Below are 25,154 nucleotides of genomic sequence, written 5' to 3'. Positions count from 1 at the left end.
CCAGCACACCCTGAACATAATGGCCACTCTCCTCTCCTGGGGACACAGCGTCATGGTTTGGGACGTGATAGTGTCATGTGTGAATGTCCACTGCCCCTCCTGCAGCAGGTGGGACCCTCTGCTCAAAGGGACACTCGCTCAGCACCTTTGGATCCTCCATGTGGCTGTCAGTGTGTGAGTCTTCAAGGTGACGAGTGTGGCACATAAAAGCCACCGTCAGTAAACAGTTGTGGGAGGCACGAGTCTGTCAGCCCTTTCAAAGGAGCCCTTCAGGGCTGGGATTGAAGAGCGCTCGCCTAGCACAGGCGGGACCCGGCTTCGATCCTCAGCACCACATAAAAAAATAAAGGCATTGTGTTGTGTCCATCTACCCCTAAATATATATATGTATATATATGTGTGTGTATATATATATATATATATATATATATATTAAAAAAAAAAAAAAAGGAGCCCTTCAACATCCCTGTCCCTGGCCACAGTCCAAGGGAGCGCTAATGCCCTTCCACCTCTGCCACTTGACCATGTTCTGGGCCACTAGCCATCTGTCTAGCTGCAGGACCCAAGGGTGGCATTGAGATCAGGTCGGTTTCAAAACCGGAGTCTGGGAAGGCCCACTTTGAGAGCAGGAGTGTCCCCAGCCCAGCATGGGCATGTCCTGAAAGATGAGCCTGCCCTCCAAGGTGCCCTCCTGGTCCTCGACAGACTGGTTGAGAACGTTCTTGGGCCAGTCTTGGGCCCGCAGGGCAGTGCCTCTGTGCATCTTGCCACCACTGTGTCCCAGTGCAATTCTTCATTAGCCTAATCGGTGGGCAGAAACTGTGGCTTGAAAGGGGATAGGCCGGGTCACCTGTTGGTAATGCCGTCCTCGATTCCTGTATAAAAAAGGTCCCTGGGAGATTGCAGAGGAAGCTGGTCACAGTGAGTTCCTCTAGGAAGTGGGGGGCTAGGGCAGGGACACAGAGATCTACTCTCCATTGTATGCTGATCTGGAAATTTCTACATTTTGAACCTCATGAATGATTCCCAACTCCAAAGACACCATACAGTCAAGAGGGGACTCTACAAAATCAGAGCAATACTGGCCCTGTCACCATGTCAAAGACAAGCAGTCTGAGACCAGGCCCCCTAGATTCCTGGCCCTGCTCATCCACTTGGCAGACTCTGGGCCACGGTTTCCTCTCTTCTGCCAAAGGGCAGGGGTGCCCCCAGCCCCAGGTGGCCACCACAATAGTCAAGTGACAACTGGGCTAATGTATGTCAAGCTGGCCCATCTTAAGTGCCCAGAAGGGTCTGCCTCGTGTCCCCCTCCCTCCTCACCCCACTCTTCACATTTGCCCACTCGGGCCTTCGCACACCTGTGACTTGTGGCTGCTTCCTCCCCAGAGAAGGCTACAGACGGCTCCCTGCAGGGCGAGGACTGGGCCCTCAACATGGAGATCTGCGACATCATCAATGAGACCGAGGAGGGGTAAGGACCCTCGGAGGGCTAAGGACCCTCAGGCGGGAGGGCCAGCTACAGGAAGTCCACACCTGCTGGACCCACACCTGCAGCTCTGCCAGCCCCGCCCAGCCCCTCACCATCCCAGCCACAAAGTCCTGTCCAGCTCACGGCCCTGTTGTGGGGGGGCTGCCAGGTCCTCTGAACCCACCTCGGTGACCATGTGGCATTTCAAACATTTTTGGGCCATGATCCAGGCCAGTCCCTTTATTGGGGGCTGAGAGGCATAAAGAGGTTCAAAGCCCCGTGTCACAGCAGGTCCCTGCATGCTGCCACCCACACCGCCTCTCCACGCGGCAGCAGCTCCCTGGACGAGGCCATCTGGAGGCTCCCAGGGGAGGAGGAAGTGGCCTGGTGCCCTTCTGCATCCTGAGGGGTGGACTATGCGTCAGGGACAGCGGGCTCCCTCTGAGCAAGAGCGCACGCGGGCCACACGTGCACTTCCCTAAGATCTGGACACAGGAGGGCAGGTCCAAGCAGCGCTTGCCGGGCAGTCGGGCAGCCGGGCAGCGGGCGTGGTGTTCCCGTGCTGTGGAGCCCTGCCGGGGGACATGATGTGAGGCGTCAGGGTCTCAGCTTCTCTCCTCTGACTAGTGTTTGCCAGCCAGCTGTGTGACGCGACCTTGGACAAGCCCAGGTCTTTGTCTTCCGTGGCCAAGCTCTTCTAGATCCTTCCAATGGTAGCCCAAGTCCCCGAGGGGAGCAGGAAGGGGTCACTGTCCTCAGGAAAGCCCTGCAGGGACAGGCGGGGAGGGGTGTGGTGGCCACAGCCAGTGGGAAGGCAGCCAGGTGCGTCCTGTGTTCAGTGAGTCGGCATGTCCTTCTCTGGTTTTTACTGGGGTGATCTAGTGACCCCCTCAGCCATCACAGAGAGCTTCTCAGCCAGGTACACTCTGCATGGAGAGGGGAGGGAGGCTGCAGGTGCCCGGGCCCCAGAGTAGAGGCCCAGTCAGGAGAGGCAGAGGCTGCTGGGTCCCTCGAGTGTCCGTGTCCCTGGCTTGATGCTCACTTCGTCTGGAGGCTCCTCAAAGTGAAGTGGGGGGGTGGTGGGCAGAGGGCAGGCCACCAGGAGAGAAAACAGGCAGAAAGCCTCGTGGGGCCTCCGGAAAGGCTGGCTCCCTGTGGATGTGATGCTGGAGGTCACTGCAGTGTCCTTGGAGACAGCAAGCTCCATCTCCCTGCTGACCCCAGGACGGCAGCAGGCACAGGGCCTGCCGTGAGCCAAGGCAGCCGTGCCCTGGGCCTGCGTGTCGACAGTCTCAGTGTGTTCGCCACAGTCTCTCCGTTGGGTTGTGGCCTCCTTGTCATCCACCTGGCTCCCAGCAGGGTGCTGGACACCCAGGTGCACAGCATGCGCTAACTGCCCTTTCCTCCAGCCATGCTGTGAGAGGCAGAGACAAGTCCCTCTGGAGCCTGGAGTGGCCCCCAGAGCGGCACCTGTGCCAGTCAGCTTCCATCACTATAACAGAGTACCCGAGATAATCAGCTTATTAAGAGAAAATCTTTATTTCAACTCACAGTTCTGGGGTTACTCTAGGCCTTGGCGAGGCAAGCCCGTGGTGCCAGGAGTCCAGAGCCGAGCAGAACCACTCACCTCATGGCCTAAAAGCAAAAGAAGAGTGAGAAGGAGGCCAAGGACCCACCCCAGTGACCTGAAGGTCTCCCACTAAGCCCACCTCTCAAAGCTTCTGCAGCTTCCCAATAGCACCCCCCGGGGACCAAGCCTTAATACATGGGCCTCTGGGGGACATTCCACACCCAGCGTATAGCAGTGGCCACACAAGGGCCCAGGAAGGGCAGGAAGCTACCCAGGGTGCACTGCATGGAACTGCTGGGCCAGGTTCTGGGCCAGGCCCTCCCTCCCTCCCTCCCTGCCCTGTCCTGTCCTGTCCTGTCCACTGGCCCTAGCCCAGCTCGCCCCACACCTGGTCTGCCCTGGAGGCCTTGCCCACACCTTCCCTCCTGCCCAGGACCTGTGCCAGGGTTCCAGGCTCCCGGGTCGCCCTTGATGGATCAGCACTGGCTGGCAGGTCCCTGCTTGGTCAGACTTGAAGGCCAGATGGACAGATAGAGGGCCGGCCAGGCCGGGGCATTAGAACACTGCCCGCAGGCCATTAGCCTCAGTGAGGAAGACGCCGCGGGGCAGGGCGCGGTGCAGACCAGGCTCAGGGGCTGCAGGGGAGGCCTGTGGTTCTGCCTCTGGACAAGCACTCGCACCTCTCCCCAGAGGGAGCGTCCAGCAGGAGGCCTGGGCCCCGCACGGGGAGCCCTGCTGAGCAGCCCATCCGGACACAGCTCAGGGAGGAGGAGACACCGAGGCCGTTCCAGGGTCCCCTGGATTGAGGTGCGCAGCCTCCGTGAGGAAGGGGTCCTCTGCCTGAGCCTTTCTTTCTTCCTTCTGCTCAGCCCCAAAGATGCCTTCCGCGCAGTGAAGAAGAGAATCGTGGGGAACAAGAACTTCCACGAGGTGATGCTGGCTCTCACGGTGAGTGCCCCACCTGTCTGTCCATCCGTCCTCCCCTCCATCGACTACACGACAGGACCACAGTCTGCTAAAGGCCACTTCCCCTCAGGCCCAGCAGACGGTCCACCCCTGGGCTCCTCTGGAGGGCAGAGTGATGGTGATGTGGGAGCAGACAGAGGCCACCTCACCTTCGAGCCACTGGCACCGAGAACCTACAGGCGCTTAGGAAACTCAGGCCCAGGGAGGGGGTGTGGCAGGAAATTAGGTGTCACCTGGCTCTTTGCCACCCCAAAAAATGAACCCAGGGCAGTGCCAGGGGCTGAGAACAGGTTTGCCCACCGTCCTGAGCCCGTCCAGGCCCCAGAATGGGCGGGCACAAGTGGCTGTCCTGGCTTCAGGGGGATTAGGCTGGGCATAGGAAGGAGCACGGTCTGTCCCAGCCTCCCCCCACAGCAGCAGTGTCCCCAGGAGGGTCTGGCTGAGCGGACAAGCAAGGGCAACCCCACCAGGGGAGGGAGGGAACCCAGCACTGGTCCTCGGGACCAGTGTCCCCAGGTGTGGCAGCTCGGGTTCTGGTTTCCCCTTGGAGAGCCGCCTCCCCTCTAGACAGTTCAGCTGAGGACCAGCATCAGGATCCAGGGGACACTGACCCGTGGAGGAGGGGCTGCAGCCAGCACACCAGCCCCTGCACATCCCCGCCCCGAGACAGCTCGAGTACTGGGGCGCGGCGCACGTCAGGAAGTCCCCTCTCTTCTGCCCCACCTCCCACCTGGGACACAGGAGGAGCCTGGAGGGAGGCTGGGCACTTCCTTTCCTCTAACTGGGGCACACCTGGGCACCTCTCGCCCTCAGGTCTTGGAAACCTGTGTCAAGAACTGCGGGCATCGCTTCCACGTGCTGGTGGCCAGCCAGGACTTCGTGGAGAGTGTGTTGGTGAGGACCATCCTGCCCAGGAACAACCCGCCCACCATCGTGCACGACAAGGTGCTGAGCCTCATCCAGGTGAGCCCTCGGGTGGGCCGGGGGCAGGGCCAGGAGAGTGGAGGGGGGGGTCCTTCCCGAGTCCCACTCGCCCCAGGCTGGGGGTGGGGGCCGGTACCAGGCCCTGCTTGCCTTGGGGAGATGGTGTGGAAGTGGGTGTGGCGAGACTGGTCACTCTGTCCCTCGCTGGCTGCAGGTGGTAATAAGAGGACTGGCAAGTCAGGGAAAGGGCCTCTGTTCCCTCCGAGGCGCCAGGCGGGTGGGCTCACAGGGAAGAAGGTGAGCAGTGGTTACTGGCCATGTCCCCTTGTCGCCTCTCAGTCCTGGGCTGACGCGTTCCGCAGCTCCCCGGATTTGACAGGTGTCGTCGCCGTCTATGAGGACCTGCGGAGAAAGGGCCTGGAGTTCCCCATGACCGACCTGGACATGCTGTCACCCATCCACACACCCCAGAGGGTGAGGAGGATCCCCACGTTGAAATTCTGGGCAGGGCAAGCTCACCCCCAGGTCCTGCTGTGGCCTGGCCTTCCCGGGAGGCCCTGCTCAACTGTCTTTTGCCCCTAGACCGTGTTCAATTCAGAGACATCATCAGGACAGAATTCCCTAGGCTCTGACAGTGGTCAGCGAGGGGAGCTGAGCCAGCACAGCACCCCTCTGCCCACCCCAGCCTTACTGCCCAGCGATGCGCCCATCACACCAACCCCGGAGCAGGTAGGCAGACGAGCCCCCAGCAGCCCTTGGGTCCAGGCAGGTGTGGGGGTGGAGCCCCCGTCAGTATCTGAGGTGCTACTGTTCCCACTTTAGAGCAAGGTTCAGAGAGTGAATTCACTCACCCAGAGGCACACAGCTCATGGGAGGGAGCTCAGGTCTGTGTGAGACCTGACATTTTCCAAACCACGCTGTCTAGGCAGCACCAGAGAAGTGCACAGCCCCTCAGCCTCGGGCTCCCCTTTATCTGTGTGGTGCTGTGCTCGGTTAAGGTCTCATCCTGACGGAGGCTGTGACCGAAACGGCTGCACAGAAACTCAACGTGGCCCGTGCGCAGCGCCCTCCTGCTTCCACGAGCCGAGCCTCCCGCAGAAGCTCTGAAGCGGAGCGGGAGAGTGTAGGGCAGTTTTACCAGGTTCTTGGCCAGCTTTGGGGTGGCCCATCTCAGGCGACCTCTCAGCCATTAGCTGGGAGCCCTGCTGGCCGAGGCCGTGACTGGTGTGAGCTGCTCTGGGTGGGATTGAGCCTGCGCAGGGGTCTTTCCAGAGTCAGCTGATGAAACCTCTGCCTTGTTATCTCCTGGCCAGTGTGAAATCACCCCAGCGTCATAGATGCCACCAGAAAAGTTTTGCCAACTGGACAAAATAATTCAAGGCACATAAAAAATGTAGAACCACCTCTAATCAAAAGTCACCCGCCCTGGCTATGACCTCGAGCAGCTTGCCTGAGGTCTAGCAGGTCATGGGTTAAGACTGGTGACCTCGAAGTACCAGAGGGTCCTCGCAAAGCAGCGCTGAGAGGTTCTCGGTTAGTTTCACAGTCTGCTTTTGTCCCCTGGAACGTGTGATGGCGTCAGGAGTGTGGTGGGTGACCCCCAGGCTCCTGCGGTCAGGACCCTGTGGTTTGGATGTGTCGCGTTCCCCGCTCTCTCACACCACAGCGCTGGTCCAAAGGTTTCAGGTGTTGTGAACAGAGCGGGGGCTCCGACCGTCCCTAGGCTGTGAAAGCTGGGACGTGGGAGGCCATCTACCTGTGCCAAGGTTAAGCCAGCAACCCGTGTGCTAGCTCCTATGAAGCAGCCCATAAATGGCGAGCGCTATCACAGTCATGAATTTCCCCGGTGGCATTCATATTCTGAAGACAACTGTGACGTGGTCACACTATTCAGAGTCCATCAGCATTTCTCACAGGCTAGTCCTCTGGCTGCCGGAGCCAGGAGCCGATGTGTGAGGAAGGGGTTCTGTAGGCAGGTCTCATGGGGGCGATCAGCGTACAAACCTCTGTGAGCACAGAATCCCCAGGTCCCGCCTCGGAAGACACCTCGCTGTGCACCTCAGGCTACTGTGACGCTGTCCCCCAAGCCCAAGCCCTTGGCTCCCTTTGGTCATTGAGACAACTGCTAAAGCTGAGTTTTATGCTCAAGGTGGTGGCATAGTGGGACACTGAAGCAGACCAAGGTCAAGAAAGAAATCCCAGTCCCCCAGGAAGGAGTGGGGGACAAAGTCCCCATCCTCCTAGGACAGAGAGAGACAAAGCCCCAGCTCTCCCTGGAGAGAGAGGGCCTGCAGCCTGTCCTCTCCCTGAGGAGCCTCCATCCCCAGGGCCTTGTTAGCTCCACCTTGGGCCCAGGAGAGGCTGGCGCACTGCTGCCACACGGCGCCTCTCTCCCCGCAGCCTGCGCCTTTCGGCTTCTGCCTGCCAGACCTGGCTCCTGGGTTTGGAGATGGCAACGGTTGGTAACGCCCCTGTGCTGGGGGACAAGCCCACCACAGGTCCTGAGGCTGGGCTGTGTCTCGGGAGCCAGGAGCGAGGCTGCCTGGGGAGGGGGCCAGCCAGGCAGGCCGCTCCTCGGTGTCACGCCCGGGCGCCAGGGGCTGCAGACCCTGCTCCCTCACTCCCGGCCGTGGGTTTCAGATTGGGAAGCTGCGGAGCGAGCTGGAGATGGTGAGTGGGAACGTGAGGGTGATGTCGGAGATGCTGACGGAGCTGGTGCCCACCCAGGCGGAGCCTGCAGACCTGGAGCTGCTGCAGGTGAGCCAGGGCCCTGCCCAGGTGCCCCTTGCCCCTTTGCCCACCCGCATTCCTTCCCAGACCACGCTGTAACCTTCCTGGCTCGCTGGGAACCTCCAGGTCACAGAGGAAATGTGACAGCAGGGGCTCTGGGCTGCTCAGATGGGAACTGAGACCTCAGTTCTGTCCCTTCTGTTGGACCAAAGAACCCCTCTTGTCCTGGTTTCCTCTCTGTCAGGTGCCACAGTAGCCTTCTGGTACAGGCTGGCTGTGAGCGTTAAATGAGGAATTGCATGGAACCGCCAGCCCCGTGTCCACAGTCAGCCCCCTGGTGGCCCTGGGATGAGCTGGAAGGTTTCAGCCACTGCTCAGGACGGGCGTCTTAGCGGGGTCATGTGGACTTTGAGATGAGATGGGTCTCGGGGGCCCAGGCAGGTGGGAGCGTTGAGGGTCACTGCTGCGTGGCGTGAGCCAGTGTGCCACAGGACAGAGGGCTGTGTCTGGGGAGAGGCCCCCTCCCTGTGGAAGTCAGTTCATAGGAGCACCAAGAAGGCTGGGGACCTCCAAAGCCCAGGAGTCAGCAGAATCTGTGAGGGGACAGAGCGCTCAGTGCTTGTCTGACCTGCATCACTCTCTTGTCCCTGTGCCTAAGGAGCTGACTGGCCTAGGAGTCCTTCCCTGTGGGAGTGGGAGAGCGTTGGAGTTGGCCGGACGCCTGGACTTGAGGGCTGGGTGAGGGGCCTGCACGCAGCTAGCTCATGTGTCCCCGGCCAAGGTAGCTATGAGTGGTCTAGGGGACTCAGGAGGGAGAAGCTGGCCCGGCAGACACAGTGACGGCTCCCACATGTTGGGGCCTGGCTCCTGTGTCCCAGGATCTGTGAGGACATTTTTTTTAGTTGTAGATGGGCACAATACCTTTATTTTATTTTATTTTTAGTATGATGCTGAGGGTAGAACCCAGGGCTCCACCACGGTGCTGCCTCCCAGCCCCTCTGCGTCCTGCCCACTGGTCTGGCCTGTCCCTGCCCGCTGCACACCTCCAGCCCCTGGGCCTGTGGACAATGACTCGGCTTAATTAGGCCTACTGTAGGCTACACAGGACCTTCCTGGAGAAGCTCAGAAAAGAATTTTCTAGAAGGCTGTATTAAACAGGTGGCCCTGTGTTCACTCCGAATGTACAGCGGAAACCAGGCCACGGAGTGCTTGGTCACGGAGGGAAGAGCAGAGGCCCCAGATGTTGATGGCCACCTTAGATGCCTTTGCCTGTGCTAGTGCTGAGGAGGAGTCCCTGGAGGCCTGGCCGGGGAGGGTGGGTGTCGGGGTGCACAGGAGCCAAAACCAACAGCAAGCAGCCCTGGTCCTGCTGCCCCAAGAGAAAGTACGCATCAGCCACACCCCACGGCTCTCTGCACCCCCACTTCACGACCAAGGCCCCTATTCACCTGGCAGCAGGTACCTGGGCAGAGAACAGACAGTCTTGCAAGTCTAACCTACAAAGCTGGGGGCTTTCATTTCTTTATTTTCTCCAAGTAAGTTTAAACCAGACACTCTCAAGGAAAGTAGTGACGTGCCACCGAGTGCAGTGTGGACGGGCCCTGGAACACTGGCCCCAGCACGCGGCCGAGTTGGCAGCCCCACCCAGTGTCATCACCTTGTTCTTACAGGTGGCCAACTGAGTGCCGGGCACAGGAGCTCTCGCTCTCTCTGCAGTGCTGGAAATCTGAGATCATCCCAAGTTAAAAAATTAGTGAAGATAATGGGACAAAGATTCATGATCGGCATGTGTGGATAACAGCTAGAGAGAAATCGTGTTTTTTCTACACCCAAAGAAGTGGTGACACTGTGTTCAGCCATCACTCTTGTGCCCCCAACAGTCTTGAGTTTTGTTTTAAGCAAAGATGGTGGGAGAAACTTCCTTCTGGACACTGCACACACCAGGTTAAACCGGCAGCATTTAGCGTGTTGGGATCGCCTGTGCTTTGAATTTTAAGGTAAAGCCAGGCAAGGTGGCAAGTGCCGATAGTCCCAGCTCCTGGGGAGGCTGAGGCAGAAGGACCACTTGGACCCAGCCTTCAGGGCAGCCTGGGTAAAATAGCAAGGCCCCATCTCAAGACCAATTAATCTGATTAATTTGGGTATAGAAACCAGGAAGTGAAGTGTGCATTCTTGTTTGTAGAACCAAGAGCCATCCCCTGGAAACCACTCCCTCCTGCAAGGCCAGGCCAGGGCTGGCGCGCTGTCCACGAGGGATGGCCTTGCTGGGCCGAGTGACCATGTGTCTCACTTCGGCCCCTGCAGGAGCTTCACCGGACGTGCCGGGCCATGCAGCAGAGGGTCCTGGAACTCATCCCGCGCATCGCCAACGAGCAGCTGACCGAGGAGCTGCTCATCGTGAACGACAATCTCAACAACGTGTTCCTGCGCCACGAAAGGTAGTGCCCCCTCCCCAGGGCCTGAAAGCCGCCCTTCCACACCCTCAGCCCCTTCCTGGAGCGGCCTGCAGCCTGCAAGGAGTCCGCCCCGGGGGCTGGGCAGGCGGGGCAAGAGCATGGGCCCTGCAGCTGTGGTGGTCTGGCCTGTCCCTGCCCGCTGCGCACCTCCAGCCCCTGGGCCCGTGGACAATGACTCGGCTTAACTAGGCCTGCGGTAGGCTACTCAGGGCCTTCCTGGAGAAGCTCGGAAAAGAATTTTCTAGGCTTTATTAAATAAGTAGTTTTCAGAATCCAAAGAAGAGCAAGACAGTGAAGCTGCCAGTAAACAGGCAGGATGGCCCCTGGGCAGCTCTGGGGTCTGAGGTCAAGGTGGGGACGCAGATTCCTGGACCATGTCCCAGGTGCCACCGTCAGCCCCAAACACTCATCAAGCTTCAGAAGCCCCAAGACTGGCTTAGCTTCATTGTCCCACCAGATGGGGAGGGGAAAAGGCCTCTCAGTGACAGGCCATCAGGATCACATGAGATTGGGGAGCACAGCTCTCCAAAAGAGTGTTCAGTTGCTGCTGTGGAAGAGGACAGGGCCGCAGGGCCCGAGAGGTGGTGGCCCTCCACTTGTCACATCTGTGGCAGCTGGTGGTGACTGAGTCCATGGGGCAGTGCCTGGAGACCTCCACACACCTGCGCCTGGTGCCTGATGCCGGCCACCCAGCCTCCTCCAGCCCCATCTAACTTGAAATGGCCCCACGGCCCTGCCTGCCCGCCTCTCTGGCTCCAAGGCCCCGGGGAATGCAGGGCCTCTCCCGCATTTCAGGCCGTGGGCTGTGCGGTGGCCCCCGACACCAGTCCCCAGGCCTCTCCTGTGCCGTGCTTTCTATTCTCAGCTGCTTCTAGTCAGTGTCCTCTCCGAACCCCCAACCCCAGACACTAGGCGAGGGGACAGGAGTTCAGAAGTGATGCCACTTCCCGTGTCCCCAAGCCACTCCCTCCACTCCAGCTCCTCAGCCCCTCGGTGGCTCCATAAGGCAGGCTCAGACCCCGCGCCTTTCCCACACCACCCCAGCGAGCCCAGCGCACAGTCATGTGAGAGGAGAAGACGGTGTCCCAGGGCAATGTCCCCGTCCCCTCCTCTGTTCTAGCCATGCTTGTTGGCTGCTGGTCGTGACTGAGGTGGCCTTATGGCTGCCATTTAAATTGGGACACTTTAGCAAATGGAGGAGGGGCCCGGCTGACAGCACGCACAGACTGCAGGCGCTCCCTGACGTGGACCCACTGAGTCGATTCTGAGACCTATGGTTTGCAGAGCTCCTCCGGAGCTGTTTCTGTCTGTCCGTCCCCTTGACTGGGGTCTTCTCTGTCTTGTAGGTTTGAACGGTTCCGAACAGGACAAACTGCCAAGGTAAAAGTCGTGTTTGCTGCGACTCGAGCGAGTGCGTTCATGGGAGGAGGAGGCCTCCCCCAGCACCCCAGGCAGGATGGAGCTGCCCCCGGGCTCCCAGGGAGGTCTCCTAACTTACGGCCCTGCCCCTTCATGGCAAATAGAGCTCTGCCACCAGCTGGTGCAGGGGCCCGAGTGGAGGAGAGAAGCCCCCTGACTCCCAGTCAGAGCCTGGGGGCCGAGAGTGCAGGCCAGCGCTTCAGGAGAAGGGAGCGGGGCTGCAGGCCGGGAGGACACTGGGGCCTCTCCTCCCCCAGGCCCCAAGTGAGGCTGAGCCAGCCGCTGACCTGATCGACATGGGCCCTGACCCTGTGGCCACCGGCAACCTCTCATCCCAGCTGGCAGGAATGAGTAAGTACCGCGGGGGGCTCAGGGAGAGCACCTCACCGTGCCATAGCAGCCTGGTTGTCCTGGGTGCTTCCGTTGTCACCAGCATGAGACAGTGTCCCTCCAAACCAGGTCCCAAGCCAGCTCTTATGGCAAGGCTGGCACTCAGGACAAAACACTGGGGCTGCCCCAGGGGTCCCCCAGGCCCTGGGCCCTGCTTGTCAGAGACCCCACTGCTGTGTGAGTGTCCCTCTGTGCTGATGCCCCAGGGCCTAAGTCATCTGGGTGCGTTTAGGTGAGTGACTTAGACTCGCTGTGCCTCTCCTTGCTTCTTGGGGACGAGGAGGAGGGAGCTGGGCCCTCCTCCTGGGTCAGGAGGATGGGACAAGCTCACAGCTGACACAGGCTCAGGCCAGTGCCAGGCCTGGAGGGCACTCTGGGTTTGTGTGTGGTACTGCAGATGGAACCCAGGACTGTCACGTGCTAGGCAACTTGCTCTGCCGCTGAGCTACACCCCAGCCCCACCACTCTTGGTAAATGGTGGCATCGTCATCACCGTCACAGGGATTGTTTGTTTAATTTTATTCATTTATTTATATGCGATTCTGAGAATCAAACCCAGTGCCTCACACATGCTAGGCAAGCGCTCTGCCACTGAGCCCCCGCCCCAGCCATGGGGTTGGTTTGAATGCTCTTGACTGTCTGCTTCATGCCAAGTCCAGGAAGTCATCAGACCCCACCCGAAGCACCCAGAAACACTGGTTGGAAAAGCCAGTCTGCCCTGCTCCCACCTCCTCCAGCAGATATAGGGGGCGGCCCCTCTCCTGTTCCCTGACCCTCATTGCAGCTCCCAGGGAGTGACGTGCTGCACCTGCTGCACCTCGGACAGGAGCAGACTGCAGCCAGACAGTGGCCGTGGCTTGCTCCCCGCCCACCGCCCTCCACTGCGCCACACCCTGCCTGCCACTCCCAGCACCACACCCCGGGCCTNGACCGCCTCTGCCTCAGTCTGACATAATCTGGTCAGAGGGCAACTGAGGCACCGAGAGACTGGGTCAGGCCAGGCAACTGATGTCTGGTGTCACTCGGTTGGGAGCCCAGGGCTGTCTGGTTCCAAAACTGTCCCCAGCCCCCGTCCCCCAGAGGCCAGGGAAGTTCCCTAATGAATCCTCGGGGCTCTCAAGCCCAGCCACCCTGCTCTCAGGGGAGTCCTGTGGCCCACTCAGGCCGGCCTGCCTTGGGACAGAGGTGGGCTGCCCTTCCTGCACGCTGTCCATTTTGGGGACCTGCTTTCAGCAGCCGAGGCAGGTGTGTCTGAGGGCCCGCCCCTGGCCTTGACTTCTCCCAAACTGGCTCCCCACGTGCTTGTCGGGGAAGCATTTCCCTTAGTGGCCTCTTCATCCCTTTGCTTATGACCACCTGGATTGAGCTGTGGGCAGCCAGGATTCTTACAGCCAAGGAAAGTTCTAGATTAAGATCCTCTGAGCTGCTGCCACTTGGCTTTGGGTACTCTGTGTTGATCCCCTGCCCACACCAGCAAATCCAGGTCCGGTCTGATAGGCCACGGCCAGCAGGAGGGGCCCTTCCTCCCAGTTAGGATTCCACAACCTGGATCCAGGGTGTTCCCTGCCCTGCCCCCAACCAGAGCCAGCCCTGGGCCGCAAGCAGCTGTCTTTTGAGTTGTTTTGTTTTTGGTACTGGGTGAACCCAGGCCTCACACATGCAAGGTGAGCTCTCTATCGTTGAGCTACAGAGTAACATCCCTGGCCCCTTTTTTAAAAAAATTTTGAGACATCTTGCTAAGTGGTCAAGGCTGGCCTTGAACTTTCAATCCTCTTGCCTCAGCCTCTGAGTAGCTGTAGCTGTCACTGGAGGTGCGCGTCGTCACCATGCCCCGCAGGCTGGCTTCACTTTGGTAGAGTGCACACACTCAAGCCCAGGTGCCCCAGGCCTGCAGCTCACGGTTGCCATGGAGCTAGGGACGCTACTGAGGCTGCTGTGCCGGTGGAAGCTAATGGGTCAGGGGGGACTTGCCACTGTGGGGTGGCCCGTGCCCACAGGCCCCAGGGACAGCCGCCCTGGCACACTGGAGAGTGTGTCTGAGTGTTCCGGTGCCAGCCTATCTGGAGGGTGCTCTCACTGGGCTGTTCCTCCAGGGCACAGGCCCTGAGGACAGGGAAGATGGCACCTGGAGCTTGCTCTGCAGGGTGCAGTCTCCCAGGGAGAGTGGCCTGTGCTGCGGCTGCTGCTTGTGCTCTGGGACCACTTGCAGGAGGGGCGGGCGTTATGGGCACAGAGCAGGGCGGGCAGCTCTGCAGAGGGCGCCCAAGGACCCACAAGGTGAGGGGCTGGGGGAAGGGGAGGAAGCACCAGGCCTGGAGCTCTTAGATGAGTGTATTACCAAGTGGCCCCGTCTGTCCTCTGCCCAGGAGGTCGAGGGCCGCTCCACAGGCTGTGCTGCCCTTTGCTGCTGCAGGGCCAGTCCCTGGCCCAGCCGAGCCTCGGGCTTCAGGCTACTCCTTGTGGGGGAGAGAGGGGCAGGGCGAGAAGGAATCAGGAAAGAACACGGAGTTCTTTGGAGTGAAGGGAAGCAGGGTTCTCTAGTCTCCCAGGCCACATGCCTCACCCGGCCCTTCCCACATGCACCTGGCATATCTTAGAGGCGGCATCCGGGCTGCTGCCCGCCCCCCACTAGCAGCCACCTCTGGGTCAGGGTGTGTGATCCTTGGCATCGTGTCTTCGTCAGCTCTTGCCAGATTTAGCCAAGGATGCTAAGGGAATGAGCACACCCCTAGGCCACGCTGGCCTCAAGGTTGGCTCTGGACGGCCCTGCAAATCGTCACTTACCAGGGACAGGATGAGCCAGCCCACAGTTGCACTCCACCAGCTGCTGTGCCTTCTGGGGGAGGGTGTGTAGCAGTGCTTCTGGGATGTGGGGGTCTGCCCAAGAAGCCCCCTTCAGCCGGGTGCAGGGACACACACCTGGACTCCTAGCAACTCAGGAGGCTGAAGCAAGAGGATCATGAGTTCAAAGCCAGCCTCAGCAAAAATTTTAAAAAAAGAAAAAAAAAAAAAAAAGCCAGCCTCAGCAACTTAGCAAGACCCTGTCTCTAAATTAAATATAAAAAAAAAAAAAAATGCCTGGGGATGTGGCTCAGTGGTTAAGCGCCCCTGGGCTCAATCCCCAGTTCCAAAAATAAAAAATAAAAATGGTTTTAATTTTTTTAAAAAATAAGCCTCTTTCAAGCCACATCTATAATCCCAGTGACTTGGGAGCCTGAGGCAGGAAAATCACAGGTTTGAGGCCAGCCTGGACATTTTAGCCAGACCCTTCTCAAATTTTTTTTAAAAATTTAAAGAAAAGAGCTGGGGATGCACCTCTGTGATAGAGCACCTCCAGGTTCCATCCCCAGCACCAAAAAAAAAAAAAAAAATACANGCCCTGGACGGCCCCGCCACAGCAGCAGGGAGGCCTGGGAGGAGGAGCCCTCAGCCCACACCTGCCCTGCCCAGGCCCCACCCAAGTCCACACAGGGACTCCAAGTCCAGCTCATCTCCCGCCCAAGCCTGGCCGCCCTGTGGCCCAGCTTCCCTCCCACTCTGGGTGATGCCCTTGGTCCCTCTGGGGCTGCTCCTCCGTCACAGCACACACTTCCCGCCCTCTCCTCACCGGCCAGCAGCCGAGTGGCCCTGTCCCTCCCAGCCCTGCCCCTTCCACCCTGCCTGGCAGTTGGCCTCCCCCAGGACATTTGGCCGGGCCTTGGCAGGTCATCAGGGAGGGTCCCAGCGCTGGTGAGCCAGGCAGGGCGCAGCTCCCCCCGGCAGCCCGCACCCTTGTTTTCAGCAGCAGACCAGCGGGTCCCCTTCAGGTGCCACCTTTCAGAACCAGTTGATGAAATTATGAGACAGGAAGTGCTCCAAAGAGGCCCCGCAGACCGTTCTCCGTGAGCGTGGATCATGGAGCGTTTCTCAGCTTGGCCAAACCTGGCCGTAGCCACTGGGGATCTTGTTCTGGGTCTTTAGCCAAAGACCCCCCTACATTCTCCAGCTTTGCTGGCGCCTGTCACACAGGTCAAGTGCCTAAGCCTGGTCCCCAGAGGCAGAAAATGGGGTCTTTTCTTCCATCCCCAGGCAGGCCAGGGAGGAGGAGCCCTCAGCCCACACCTGCCCTGTGGTCTGAGCTGCCCCTGCCCGGGCCCCACCCAAGTCCACACAGGGACTCCAAGTCCAGCTCATCTCCCGCCCAAGCCTGGTGTGGCCAGGGCAGCACCTGATGGCCACAAATGCCTCTGTGTTTCAGGGTCAAGTATGAAGCCCCGCAAGCAACAGATGGCCTGGCTGGAGCCCTGGACGCCCGGCAGCAGAGCACTGGAGGGGTAAGCAGAAGGCCAGTCCCACCAGGTACCTTCCCAAAGGTGGGCCTGCTGTTTGCTGGGCTCTGGGCCCAGAGTCCACAGCCTTCCCCCCTCTGGCTCCCCAGTGGTCCTATGTGGCTAATACAGTTATTCCCAGTGGACAGTTGAGGACACAGCTCCAGGCACAAGCCTTGTACCTCTGCCTGTGCATCCGGCATTGTGAGAACCCCTTCCAGTTGGCCAGGGCGGGGCTCCCGGGAGCTGCTGGGAACAACAGGAAGCTGGAGAAGCCAGGGCCAGGGGCGACACGGGGTCATGACCGCTTCCAAGGCCAGGTGGGGCCGAGTGGTGGGAGAGGAAATGTGAGGTGGCAGGGCCTGGGGGTGGCTGGGAGGACTGCTTTCTCCCTAGGTGAGGTAGAAGTCACTGGAAGGTGCTGAGATCAGGAGGGACATTTATTTGACTTTGATTTTAAAAGGATTGAGCAGGGAACTGGGACACCCGTTAGGCTGCGGAAGTCATCCAGCCTGTCCCCAGGCCAGCAGGAAAGGCAGGAGCCCAGCGACTCCTGGGGACTGGACTCTCCCTCCTGTGTCTCAGCTTCTGAGCCATTCGCAAGTCACCCAGAGCCACGCAGGGAGCAGGGGTGGCGGGACCCAGCAGGGACTCCAGGGCCTCCCCAGCAGGGACTCCAGGGCCTCCCCAGCAGGGACTCCAGGGCCTCCGGTCTGTGCAGTGGCACCTACCACCCCTCAGCACTTTTACACACCAAGGGGCCGTGGCTTAGGCCACTCCTGGCTGGGCTGGCCGCCACTCAGCACCGTCCTGCTCCCTCCGCTCTGGCTGTCGGGGCTCCCCAGGCAGAGCAGGGCAGCGCGGGCCATGGCAGCCGGCCCTGCCTTCTCTCTGGGCTCTGCTCCTCCCAGTGGGCTCTTGGGCTGGGGGACAGGGCTGGAGACTACTCTGGCTTGGTTGGAGAGACTCACTCTCCCTCTCTCTGAAAGCGGTCAAGCAGCAACTCATGGCCCCCGAACCCCCGCTCCGCACAGGTGCCGTGTGAGCACTCCGTGGGCCTCATCCCCACCCCCGCCTCCCCCACCCCATCACAGCCCAGGGCCGTGCTCCTGCAGGTGAGGGCAGAGGCTCAAGGGTGCTCCGCAGGCTGCCAGGAGTCACGCTGCTCTGAGGACCAGCCAGCCTCCAAGTCTGTGCCCATGACCCGCAGCTGCAGAATGGGTAGAGAAGGAAACCACTGCCCTTGTGGCAGAGACCATATGGTCCAAACTGAAATGTCCCCGTCTAGAATGCCACCCTCCGAGACCACTGCCTGGTCCACCCAGCACCTCACTTCTCTCGGGCTCTTCTGCTTCCCTCTGTCATCAGCTGAGTCTGTGCACGTGCCAGGGGACAGGACCTGGTGGTGCTTAGCCACCAACCCTGTCCCTGCCCCCACCTTGATGGCTAGAGAGAGACCTCTGGTCCCTCCCTGGGCCTCGCTTCTGAGAAGCTGTGGGCAGGGTAGTCCCTGCCCTGGGCCTTTGCAGGGTGCTCCCCCAGCCTGGAGCCCCACTGCGCCCGTCGCGTGTCAGAATTCAGGGGAGCGACTCCCCCTGACCTGGCCTAATCCAGCTTCCAGTACCCCGTCCCCATCCCCTGCTTGGTCTCCTGGTCGGGCACCCCTCCCCAGCTGGGCACAGGGCAGGTGGTGGGTCCTGCGCTCTCAAAGGAAGGAATCCCAGGGTCTGCCTCAGCAGGAAGTGCCCGTCTAAGGAAGCAGCAGCTCAGGCAGGCATGGGGACGGCCACTGCCACCCAGCTGGTGGACCCTGGGGCTTCTGCCTGGTCACCCAGAGCACTGCCCCTCCCAGCCTCACCCCTGCCTTTCCTTCCAGATCCCTGTCACCCAGGCCTGCCTCATGGAGGACATAGAGCAGTGGCTGTCTGCTGACGTGGTGAGTCCTGACAGGGAATCCCATTTTTCTCCTGAAGACTGAACGGCCCCAAACGAATGTGCAACAACAGACTCCCCATTAAATACGCCCAGCGCAGCACTAAAAAGGAAAGAAGGAGCGGCCGCGAGACAGGGTAGAGGGCTGGGGACACAGCTCAGCTGGTAGAGCACTTGCCTCACATGCACAAGGCCCTGGGTTCAGTCCCAGCACCACACACAAAAAAAAGATGAGGGTAGAGTTGTCCCCCAGAGGGACCAGGGTGAACATCTGGTCCCCGTTCCTGGCCACCATCTGCCTCCCCCTGGCACGGCACCCTTCCAGGTTCTTGATCCTGGTGTGAGGCCCCAGGGGGTATCAGCCCCCCTAGGGGAGACACGGTCAGCAGTGCCGGTCACCGTCTCTGCAGCACTCATGGAGACGTCAGCCACTGTCAGGGAGACGTCAGCCACTGTCAGGGAGACAAGCTTGCCCCCCTTGCGTAGATAGAAGACTGCCAGGCAGCTCAGGGGCCCAGCCCAGGGCAATTCGCCACTCGTCTCTAATGGAGGCACCGGGGCAGGCGTCCACGCCCCCAAGCCCTGCGACCCTGCCCCTGGAGACCAGAAGGAGCAGGAGTGACCAGGGCTCCTACCCCAGTATCCATCACCCACCTCTCTGAGCACCAAGGACCAGACAAGAATCTGGAACTTCGGGCCAGAGGCTGCTTCTGCCAGTGGAGAGACCAGGCCCGTGCCCAAGTCAGCCAGGGGCAAGGACTCGGGGCCTCCTGTCTGGGAGCAGATGCCCCAGCCCCTCCCCAGCCCTCACCTCCAGCACAGTGGCCCCACATCTGGGTGTCAGCCTTCCATCCATGGGGCCACATTGTCCACCCAGTTGGGCCCTAGGAGGGAAGGAACTAGCCCCACCGAGGGTCCCTGGGCAGCACACCAGGGCAGGACAATCTGTGTGTAGCTCGCCAAGTTAGTCCCAGCCTCCCTGTTCTGAAGGAAGGAGAAACCAAAGCTCAATGAAGTCGGGGACACCCAAGACCTGCAGCTCAGTGGAGTGGGGACCCGGGCCCCGGTCCTGGGCTGGCCAGGGTCAGAGCCGGGTGTGTTACCCAGGCCAGTTCCACAGGGCCATGCTGGATGGATGAGCCCCGGTGGCCCTCTGACCTCTGTCTCCTTCTTCTTCAGGGCAATAACGCCGAGGAGCCCACGGGCGTCACCAGTGAAGGTAGTACCCCCTCCCACCACCCCCGTCTCCCAGGGACCTGCCTCCCAGCCCACCCCTCTCTCTCTCCCACTAGAGTTTGACAAGTTCCTGGAAGAACGGGCCAAAGCTGCCGAGCGGCTGCCCAATCTCAGCCCCTCAGCCGAGGGCCCACCAGGACCCCCTCCTGGCGCAGCCCCTCGGAAGAAGACCCAGGAGAAGGACGAGGACATGCTGTTTGCCTTATGAGCCAGGGCCGGGCGCCCTCCACCCAGGGCCTGCTCCTCCCTGCCCTGGGCTCTCCCTCCCCCGTCAGTGCTGTGGCTGGGTACCCCTCTCTCCATAAGGATAGAGCTAGGCCGTGCTACTCCGGGGAGGGGGACGGCGGGATGCACTGGGGACGGGGTTGGCTCTCCACTGGACCCCGGCTGCTCGGCCCCCTCCCCACACCAGCCACCGCAGCTGCTGGGAACTGGGGGGCTCCAGGCAACCGTCTGGTTGCTTGGTGCCCCAGTGTGGCTCTCCTTTCCTGGGTGATCCCCACCCTGGTCCTGTCCCCAGAGGAGCCTCGGAGCCCACACTGCCCACCGAGGCCTTACCCATTCCCGGTGCCTTGGCTTGCTGTGCAGGGCCGGGGCGGAGGCTGTGCTGAGCTGCTGTCTGGGTAGGTCACCCACCCTAGGGGCAAGGCCTCGCCAGCCCACAGCTGCAAGATGAGGCCTTGGGGCCCCGGGACCCCACTCCCTCACTGCCTTCCCCTCCTTTCCGTCTCCCGGCAGCCCCATGCCCTGTTGGAAGATCCCTCGTACAGGGCGAGGTGCCTTTTGTACCCTCCAATAAAGAGAAAATCACCCTTCTGGCTGCATCACTCTGAGCAGCAGAGCGCCTGGGTCTTGGGGCACCACCTTTTTGGGTCCAGACTCCACACCAGGCCCCCAAGAGGGCCTGCTGTGGGCTCTAGGCACCCTCTGGTCCAGCCCTGCTGGTGGTGGTCAGAAGAGCTGGCACCAGGGCCCCAGAGATTGGCCTGCCTGAGGAGAGCAGCAGTGTCAGCACACCTAGGTCTGCGGGGCTGGGCTCCCGGGTGTGGCCAGGCTGTGTGGGCAGCTCCTCCTCCAGCTGCTCTCTGTCTGGGTGGCACCTGTGCTCTGAGGCGTGGCCTGGAGCTGGACACGTGGCAGATCAGATGCGGCCCAGCCCTGCAGGCACAGCGGAGGCAAAGAAAGCGGCTTCGAGCAGGCCCCACAGACCCGAGGCCCACCCTGTCCCCCATGCAGGCCTGCAGTGCTGCCCCCGGGACAACTCATGGTCCAGGCCAAGCTTCAGGGCTTGCAGATGAGCCAGGGCCCCGTCACACCTGGCCTGTCCTAGCCACCCCTCACGACATCCCAGTGGGGACCGTGCTTCGAACACCACTTGCAGTGGGGAGACTGAGGCTCCGGGAGGCAGCGCCAGCCGAGTTAGGCACTGACTGATGGGAGAGAGGGACCCTGGTCCCCTCACACTGCAGCCCACCTGCCCTGCCCGTCCCTACGGCCTGCTCCCTCAGTCTCTCCACAACGGAGCCTTTAGGGGAATCGTGATTTCATGAGGATCAAAACCAAAGCTGCCTCTTCTCTGTGGCCACCAGGAAGCTCAAGGAAACTTCCATGGGTGGCTCCAGGGGCTAAAACTGCAGTGATTAGTTCCACCTGTGACCGGGTTCCCTGAACCCTGCTGTGCCCAGGTGTGGTCCTGGGGAGGAGGGAAGCCTGAGGACGTGGTGCTCCTGCAGGACAGAGGCAATGAGGACACCTGACAGCTGTACCCGCTGTGAGATGAAGGACAGGGTCACTGGATGCCAGCACCAAGCCGGGAGCTGGGAGGCCGGCGGAGGTGGAGCCAGAGAGCCGGGGTGCAGACAGAAAGGGCCCCGTGGGGTCCCTGGGCTCCCGCTGGCTGAGACAGCCCTGGCTGCAGGGAGCTTTCCTCCTCCAGAGAGGAGGCTGCGGGGCTGGGCGGTGGTGAGGGAGGACCTGGCAGGAGGCCATGAGGATGGCCAGGCTGAGTCCCCATCCTACAACAGCGTGATCTTGGCCCCATGAGAAAGGAGCAGCTGCCTGGTGGGGCCTTGGGTGGCAGAGGGGCCTCCACCTGTGCCATGGGGTAGCGTGAAGAAGTGTGACTGTCCCCTTGGTCCTGGTCACAACTGGAAGGCCACCGCAGGCCAGGGACATGATGGCATCAGGGAGGGGCTGAGCTGCAGGTCTTGGGTGTGCCCGGCTTCCTTGAGCTTTGGTTTCTCCTTCCTTCAGAGCAGGGAGGCAGGGACTAACTTGGCGAGCTACACACAGACTGTCCTGCCCTGGTGTTCTGCCCAGGGACCCTCGGTGGGGCTAGTTCCTTCCCTCCTAGGGCCCACCTGGGTGGACAATCTGGCCCCATGGACGGAAGGCTGACACCCAGATGTGGGGCCACTGTGCTGGAGGTGAGAGCCAAGCCAGGCCCCTGAGGGCAGCCCGGGCTTGTAAGGAAGTGCTCACCTGAGCCGCCCAGAAGCTCTTGCAGAACCTGCACCCTTGCCCTCCTTCCTGCCTTCCCTGGGCTGGCAGAGCCCCACCCTGGACCTGGACAGTGACCCCTCTTCCTCCTGCCATGTCAGTGTCCACGTCCTGACCTCTCCAGCTGTCACCCAACAGCAAATCCTAATGCAGCCTCTTCTGAGCTGTGTGTGGTCAGGTGAATGACTTACCTCTCTGCCTCAGTTTCCTCATGCATAAAATGGGCTAATAACAGTTGCTCCATCACGGGGGTCTGGAGGTTGATGAGCGAACAGGTAGCCACATAGGGTCATCCCGTTGTCTATTCCAGCATGGCCCCTGCTCCGGACACCCAGTCCAGAGCACTGCCCTCTGGTCCTGGGTAATTTCAGGGACACCGGCTCATCTTCCCAGCTGTCCTATGTGGTCTCTCCCTTCAGGGCCACCTCTCTGCCTTCTCCCCAGCAGGCGAGAACCAGAGAATGTGCCTGCCCCCTTCCTCGTCTAGGCTGCTCCAAGGGCGGCCAGCTGTCTTCATCCCAGCCACAGGAGCAGACGGGGGGTGGGGTGCTGCCATCGTGCAGTGGGGGCTCCAGGAAGCCCTGCCTCTCCAAGGTGGCCAGATGCTCTGACTGGGCGCTGCAGGCCCTGGCCCTGGTCCGGGGTCAGTATCCCATAGTGACCACCAGATGGCAGCAGTGCTGCACGTATCCATCCTACCAGGACTCAGGGCCGGGACCACCACTCTATAATGACACTGGGAGGGGCAGGGTGGCTGCCAGCTGCAGCACTGCCCCACACAAACTCCTGGCCCTCTGCCCTGTGCCACACACACACACACATACACACACGAGTGCGTGCACACCTTTTTTTTTTATATAGTTAACCCTACTGAGTGCTTTCTTTTTTTTTTTTTTTAATTTTTTATTGTTGGTTGTTCAAAACATTACAAATTTCTTGACATATCATATTCCACACTTTGATTCAAGTGGGTTATGAACTCCCACCTTCACCCCATACACAGATTGCAGAATCACATCAGTTACACATCCATTGATTTACATATTGCCATACTAGTGTCTGTGGTGGGGCTAATTTTTTCAGTCCTGGGATTGAATCCAGGGACGCTTTACACTGAGCTACATCCCCAGCCTTTTCTTTGTTGGGGGGGGCGGGGGGCAGTGTCTTGCTAAGTTTCTGAGCCGCCCTTGAACTCCCCATCCTCCCGCCTCGGCCTCCTGAGTTGCTGGATTACAGGTGTGTCCCCAGGCCCCGTGAGGCTGGATAACAATGGCCGAGGGCCGGGAGCTAGAGGCGGGAGGACCTGGCCCACAGCCTGGTTCAGCTGTGACAGGACGAGGGACTCCATCAACGGAAGCTTCAGGTCTTCCCACGCCTTCTCGACTCAGGGGCTGTGGGGAGGAGCTGGGGTGGGCAGGTGACAGGCAAGCTCCTTGGGACCGGGCTCTGGCTCTTCTGGGTGGGCACCCGCGTCTCTGGGTGTGTGTGGCCATCGGCGCTCAGCACAGCAGCTCCAGCTGCATTCGGCCCGCGGATCCCCTCCCCTTTCCTCTTTCCACACCTGTGACGCCCTGGTCCAATGGTGACAGGTCCCCTCTCCTTTCCTCTTTCCATATCTGTGACGCCCTGGTCCAATGGCGACAAACCTGATTCCCATTGTCCTTCCTCTGTTAACTGGCTGCTCAGTCCCCAGTCTGTTACTGCCCCTGCCCAGCCCCTGCCGATGTCCTCCCGCCATCCTCCAGTGGCCCGTGGCCCCTGCTTGGACAGCCACTCCTCACCAGGCCCAGGCCCCGTTCCACTCTGGGCCGCTGCAGCCCCCACCCCACCCCCTCGGAGCAGTCCCTGCCTGGCTGCCCAGGGATAGGGGAGGAAGAGAGAGAAAGGGGAGGCTTCGTGTCAGCAGATGGTCAGGGTAAGCGCCTAGAAGTGACGTCCGAGTCCCACCGTCCCCACAAACCACACAGGTGTTTGTCTGATTCTAGGATTTGCACCTCCAGACGACCCGCTCACCCCAGAAATCCCTGGTCAGTGTGTGCGGGGAGCGCCAGGCCGGGAGCGCCCACGGGGCTGAGCCTGCAGAAGTGGGTTCTCTCTGATTCTGCAGCTGAGGGTCCAGGAGTCAGGTGTGCAGGGTGCTTCCTGAGGCCTCTCAGCATCTTGCAGGTGGCCTTTGTCTCCCTGTGTCCTCCTCGGTGGCCGCCCCCTGTGTGTCCTGTCCCCAATCTCTTCCGGTTTTTTTTGTTTGTTTGTTTGTTTGTTTTGTGTGTGTGTGTGTGGTGCTGGGTTGGACCCAGGGCCTTGGGCATTTGAGGCAAGCTCTCTGCCAACTGAACTATGTCCCCAGCCGCCACTTCCTCTTCTTAAAAGGACACCAGTCATACTGGATTAGGACCCAGCCAGTGACCTCACTTTACCTTAAGCACCTGTTCAAAGGGTCTGTCTCCACATATAGTCCCAGGCTGAGGTCTGGGGACTCTGGGGACTAGGGCTTCAGCATATGAACCTGTGGGGACACACTCAGGCAACAGCAATCAGATGTATCGATCGATGCCCTCCAGGCCTGGGGCCCGTCCTCCCAGGTACCAGCTCTGCAGAGGGCAGCACGTGTAGCACCAACGTCCCCCCCAGTGGGGCCTTGTGGTGGCTGGGAGACCCCTGCTTGAACTAGCCTGGGCTTGGCCAGCAGAGGCAGAGAGCCCAGGCTGGCCTGCACCCCAACTCCCCAGTGGGTTAGAGTCAGGCCAACGGGGCCCTTAGACATTCAGAGGTCACCGGAATGTACCAGAGAGGGGGCCAGCTTGGAAGAGGGAGGGCCCTCGGCCCTCCCCACCCGGTCCCAGGAGGCTCGGTGTCCAGCCTGGCCTGAGGAAGAGGGAGCCCAGCCTCAACCAAGAGAGGGCAGAGCAGGGACAGAGGGTGAGACTCCAGCCAGAGCCTTGGTCAGGCAGGTCCTGGGTGGAGGAGTGCCCAGCCCACGTGGCCACCCACCTACTGCTTGATCTGGGCCAAGCCCTTTCCTCTCTCTGGGTCTCAGTCTCCCCAGCTGCTAAGTGAGGGATGTGACCTAAGGTCCCCTCGGCCTTTGCTACTCCATCCTGTCTCCAAATTCCACCATCCCCCTCCAGAGAAGAACCCGACATCTACGGAGATGGGGATGCGGGGCCCTGGGTCTGTCCCCCCAGGACTGCAGGGGAGGGGGACACCTGTCAAGGGGCTCAATGGAACAAGCCTGGGAGGCAGGAGCCAGAGGGTCG

At 60.6% G+C, this 25,154-nt stretch overlaps 1 protein-coding gene across 4 annotated transcripts in view; it reads left to right on the top strand.

Moving 5' to 3' along the window:
- The window catches only part of Tom1 (target of myb1 membrane trafficking protein), a 35,690-nt gene extending 10,776 nt beyond the window's left edge, over positions 1–24,914 (top strand). The window contains exons 2-17 of one of the 4 annotated variants that reach the window (XM_015482783.2): positions 1,387–1,471; positions 3,908–3,986; positions 4,818–4,967; positions 5,268–5,402; positions 5,511–5,657; positions 7,569–7,685; positions 9,963–10,096; positions 11,461–11,494; positions 11,791–11,937; positions 14,873–14,886; positions 15,427–15,438; positions 15,605–15,640; positions 16,161–16,236; positions 18,107–18,166; positions 19,342–19,381; positions 19,455–20,214. In XM_015482783.2, the coding sequence (XP_015338269.1) occupies positions 1,387–1,471; positions 3,908–3,986; positions 4,818–4,967; positions 5,268–5,402; positions 5,511–5,657; positions 7,569–7,685; positions 9,963–10,096; positions 11,461–11,494; positions 11,791–11,937; positions 14,873–14,886; positions 15,427–15,438; positions 15,605–15,640; positions 16,161–16,236; positions 18,107–18,166; positions 19,342–19,381; positions 19,455–19,606 (1,418 nt within the window). In that variant the 3' untranslated portion in view covers positions 19,607–20,214. Of the gene's footprint in view, positions 1–1,386; positions 1,472–3,907; positions 3,987–4,817; positions 4,968–5,267; positions 5,403–5,510; positions 5,658–7,568; positions 7,686–9,962; positions 10,097–11,460; positions 11,495–11,790; positions 11,938–11,992; positions 12,783–14,872; positions 14,887–15,426; positions 15,439–15,604; positions 15,641–16,160; positions 16,237–18,106; positions 18,167–19,341; positions 19,382–19,454; positions 20,215–24,568 lie in introns of those variants that run through there. The other 3 variants (XM_048802376.1, XM_048802391.1, XM_048802384.1) reach the window with 3 other exon arrangements.
- Positions 24,915–25,154: the final 240 nt, after the last annotated feature.

Source organism: Marmota marmota, unplaced genomic scaffold, assembly GCF_001458135.2.
Source record: "Marmota marmota marmota unplaced genomic scaffold, marMar, whole genome shotgun sequence".
NCBI lineage: Eukaryota > Metazoa > Chordata > Mammalia > Rodentia > Sciuridae > Marmota > Marmota marmota.
The sequence above is the reverse complement of the archived record's forward strand: the minus strand, read 5'-3'. Positions and strand labels throughout refer to the sequence as shown.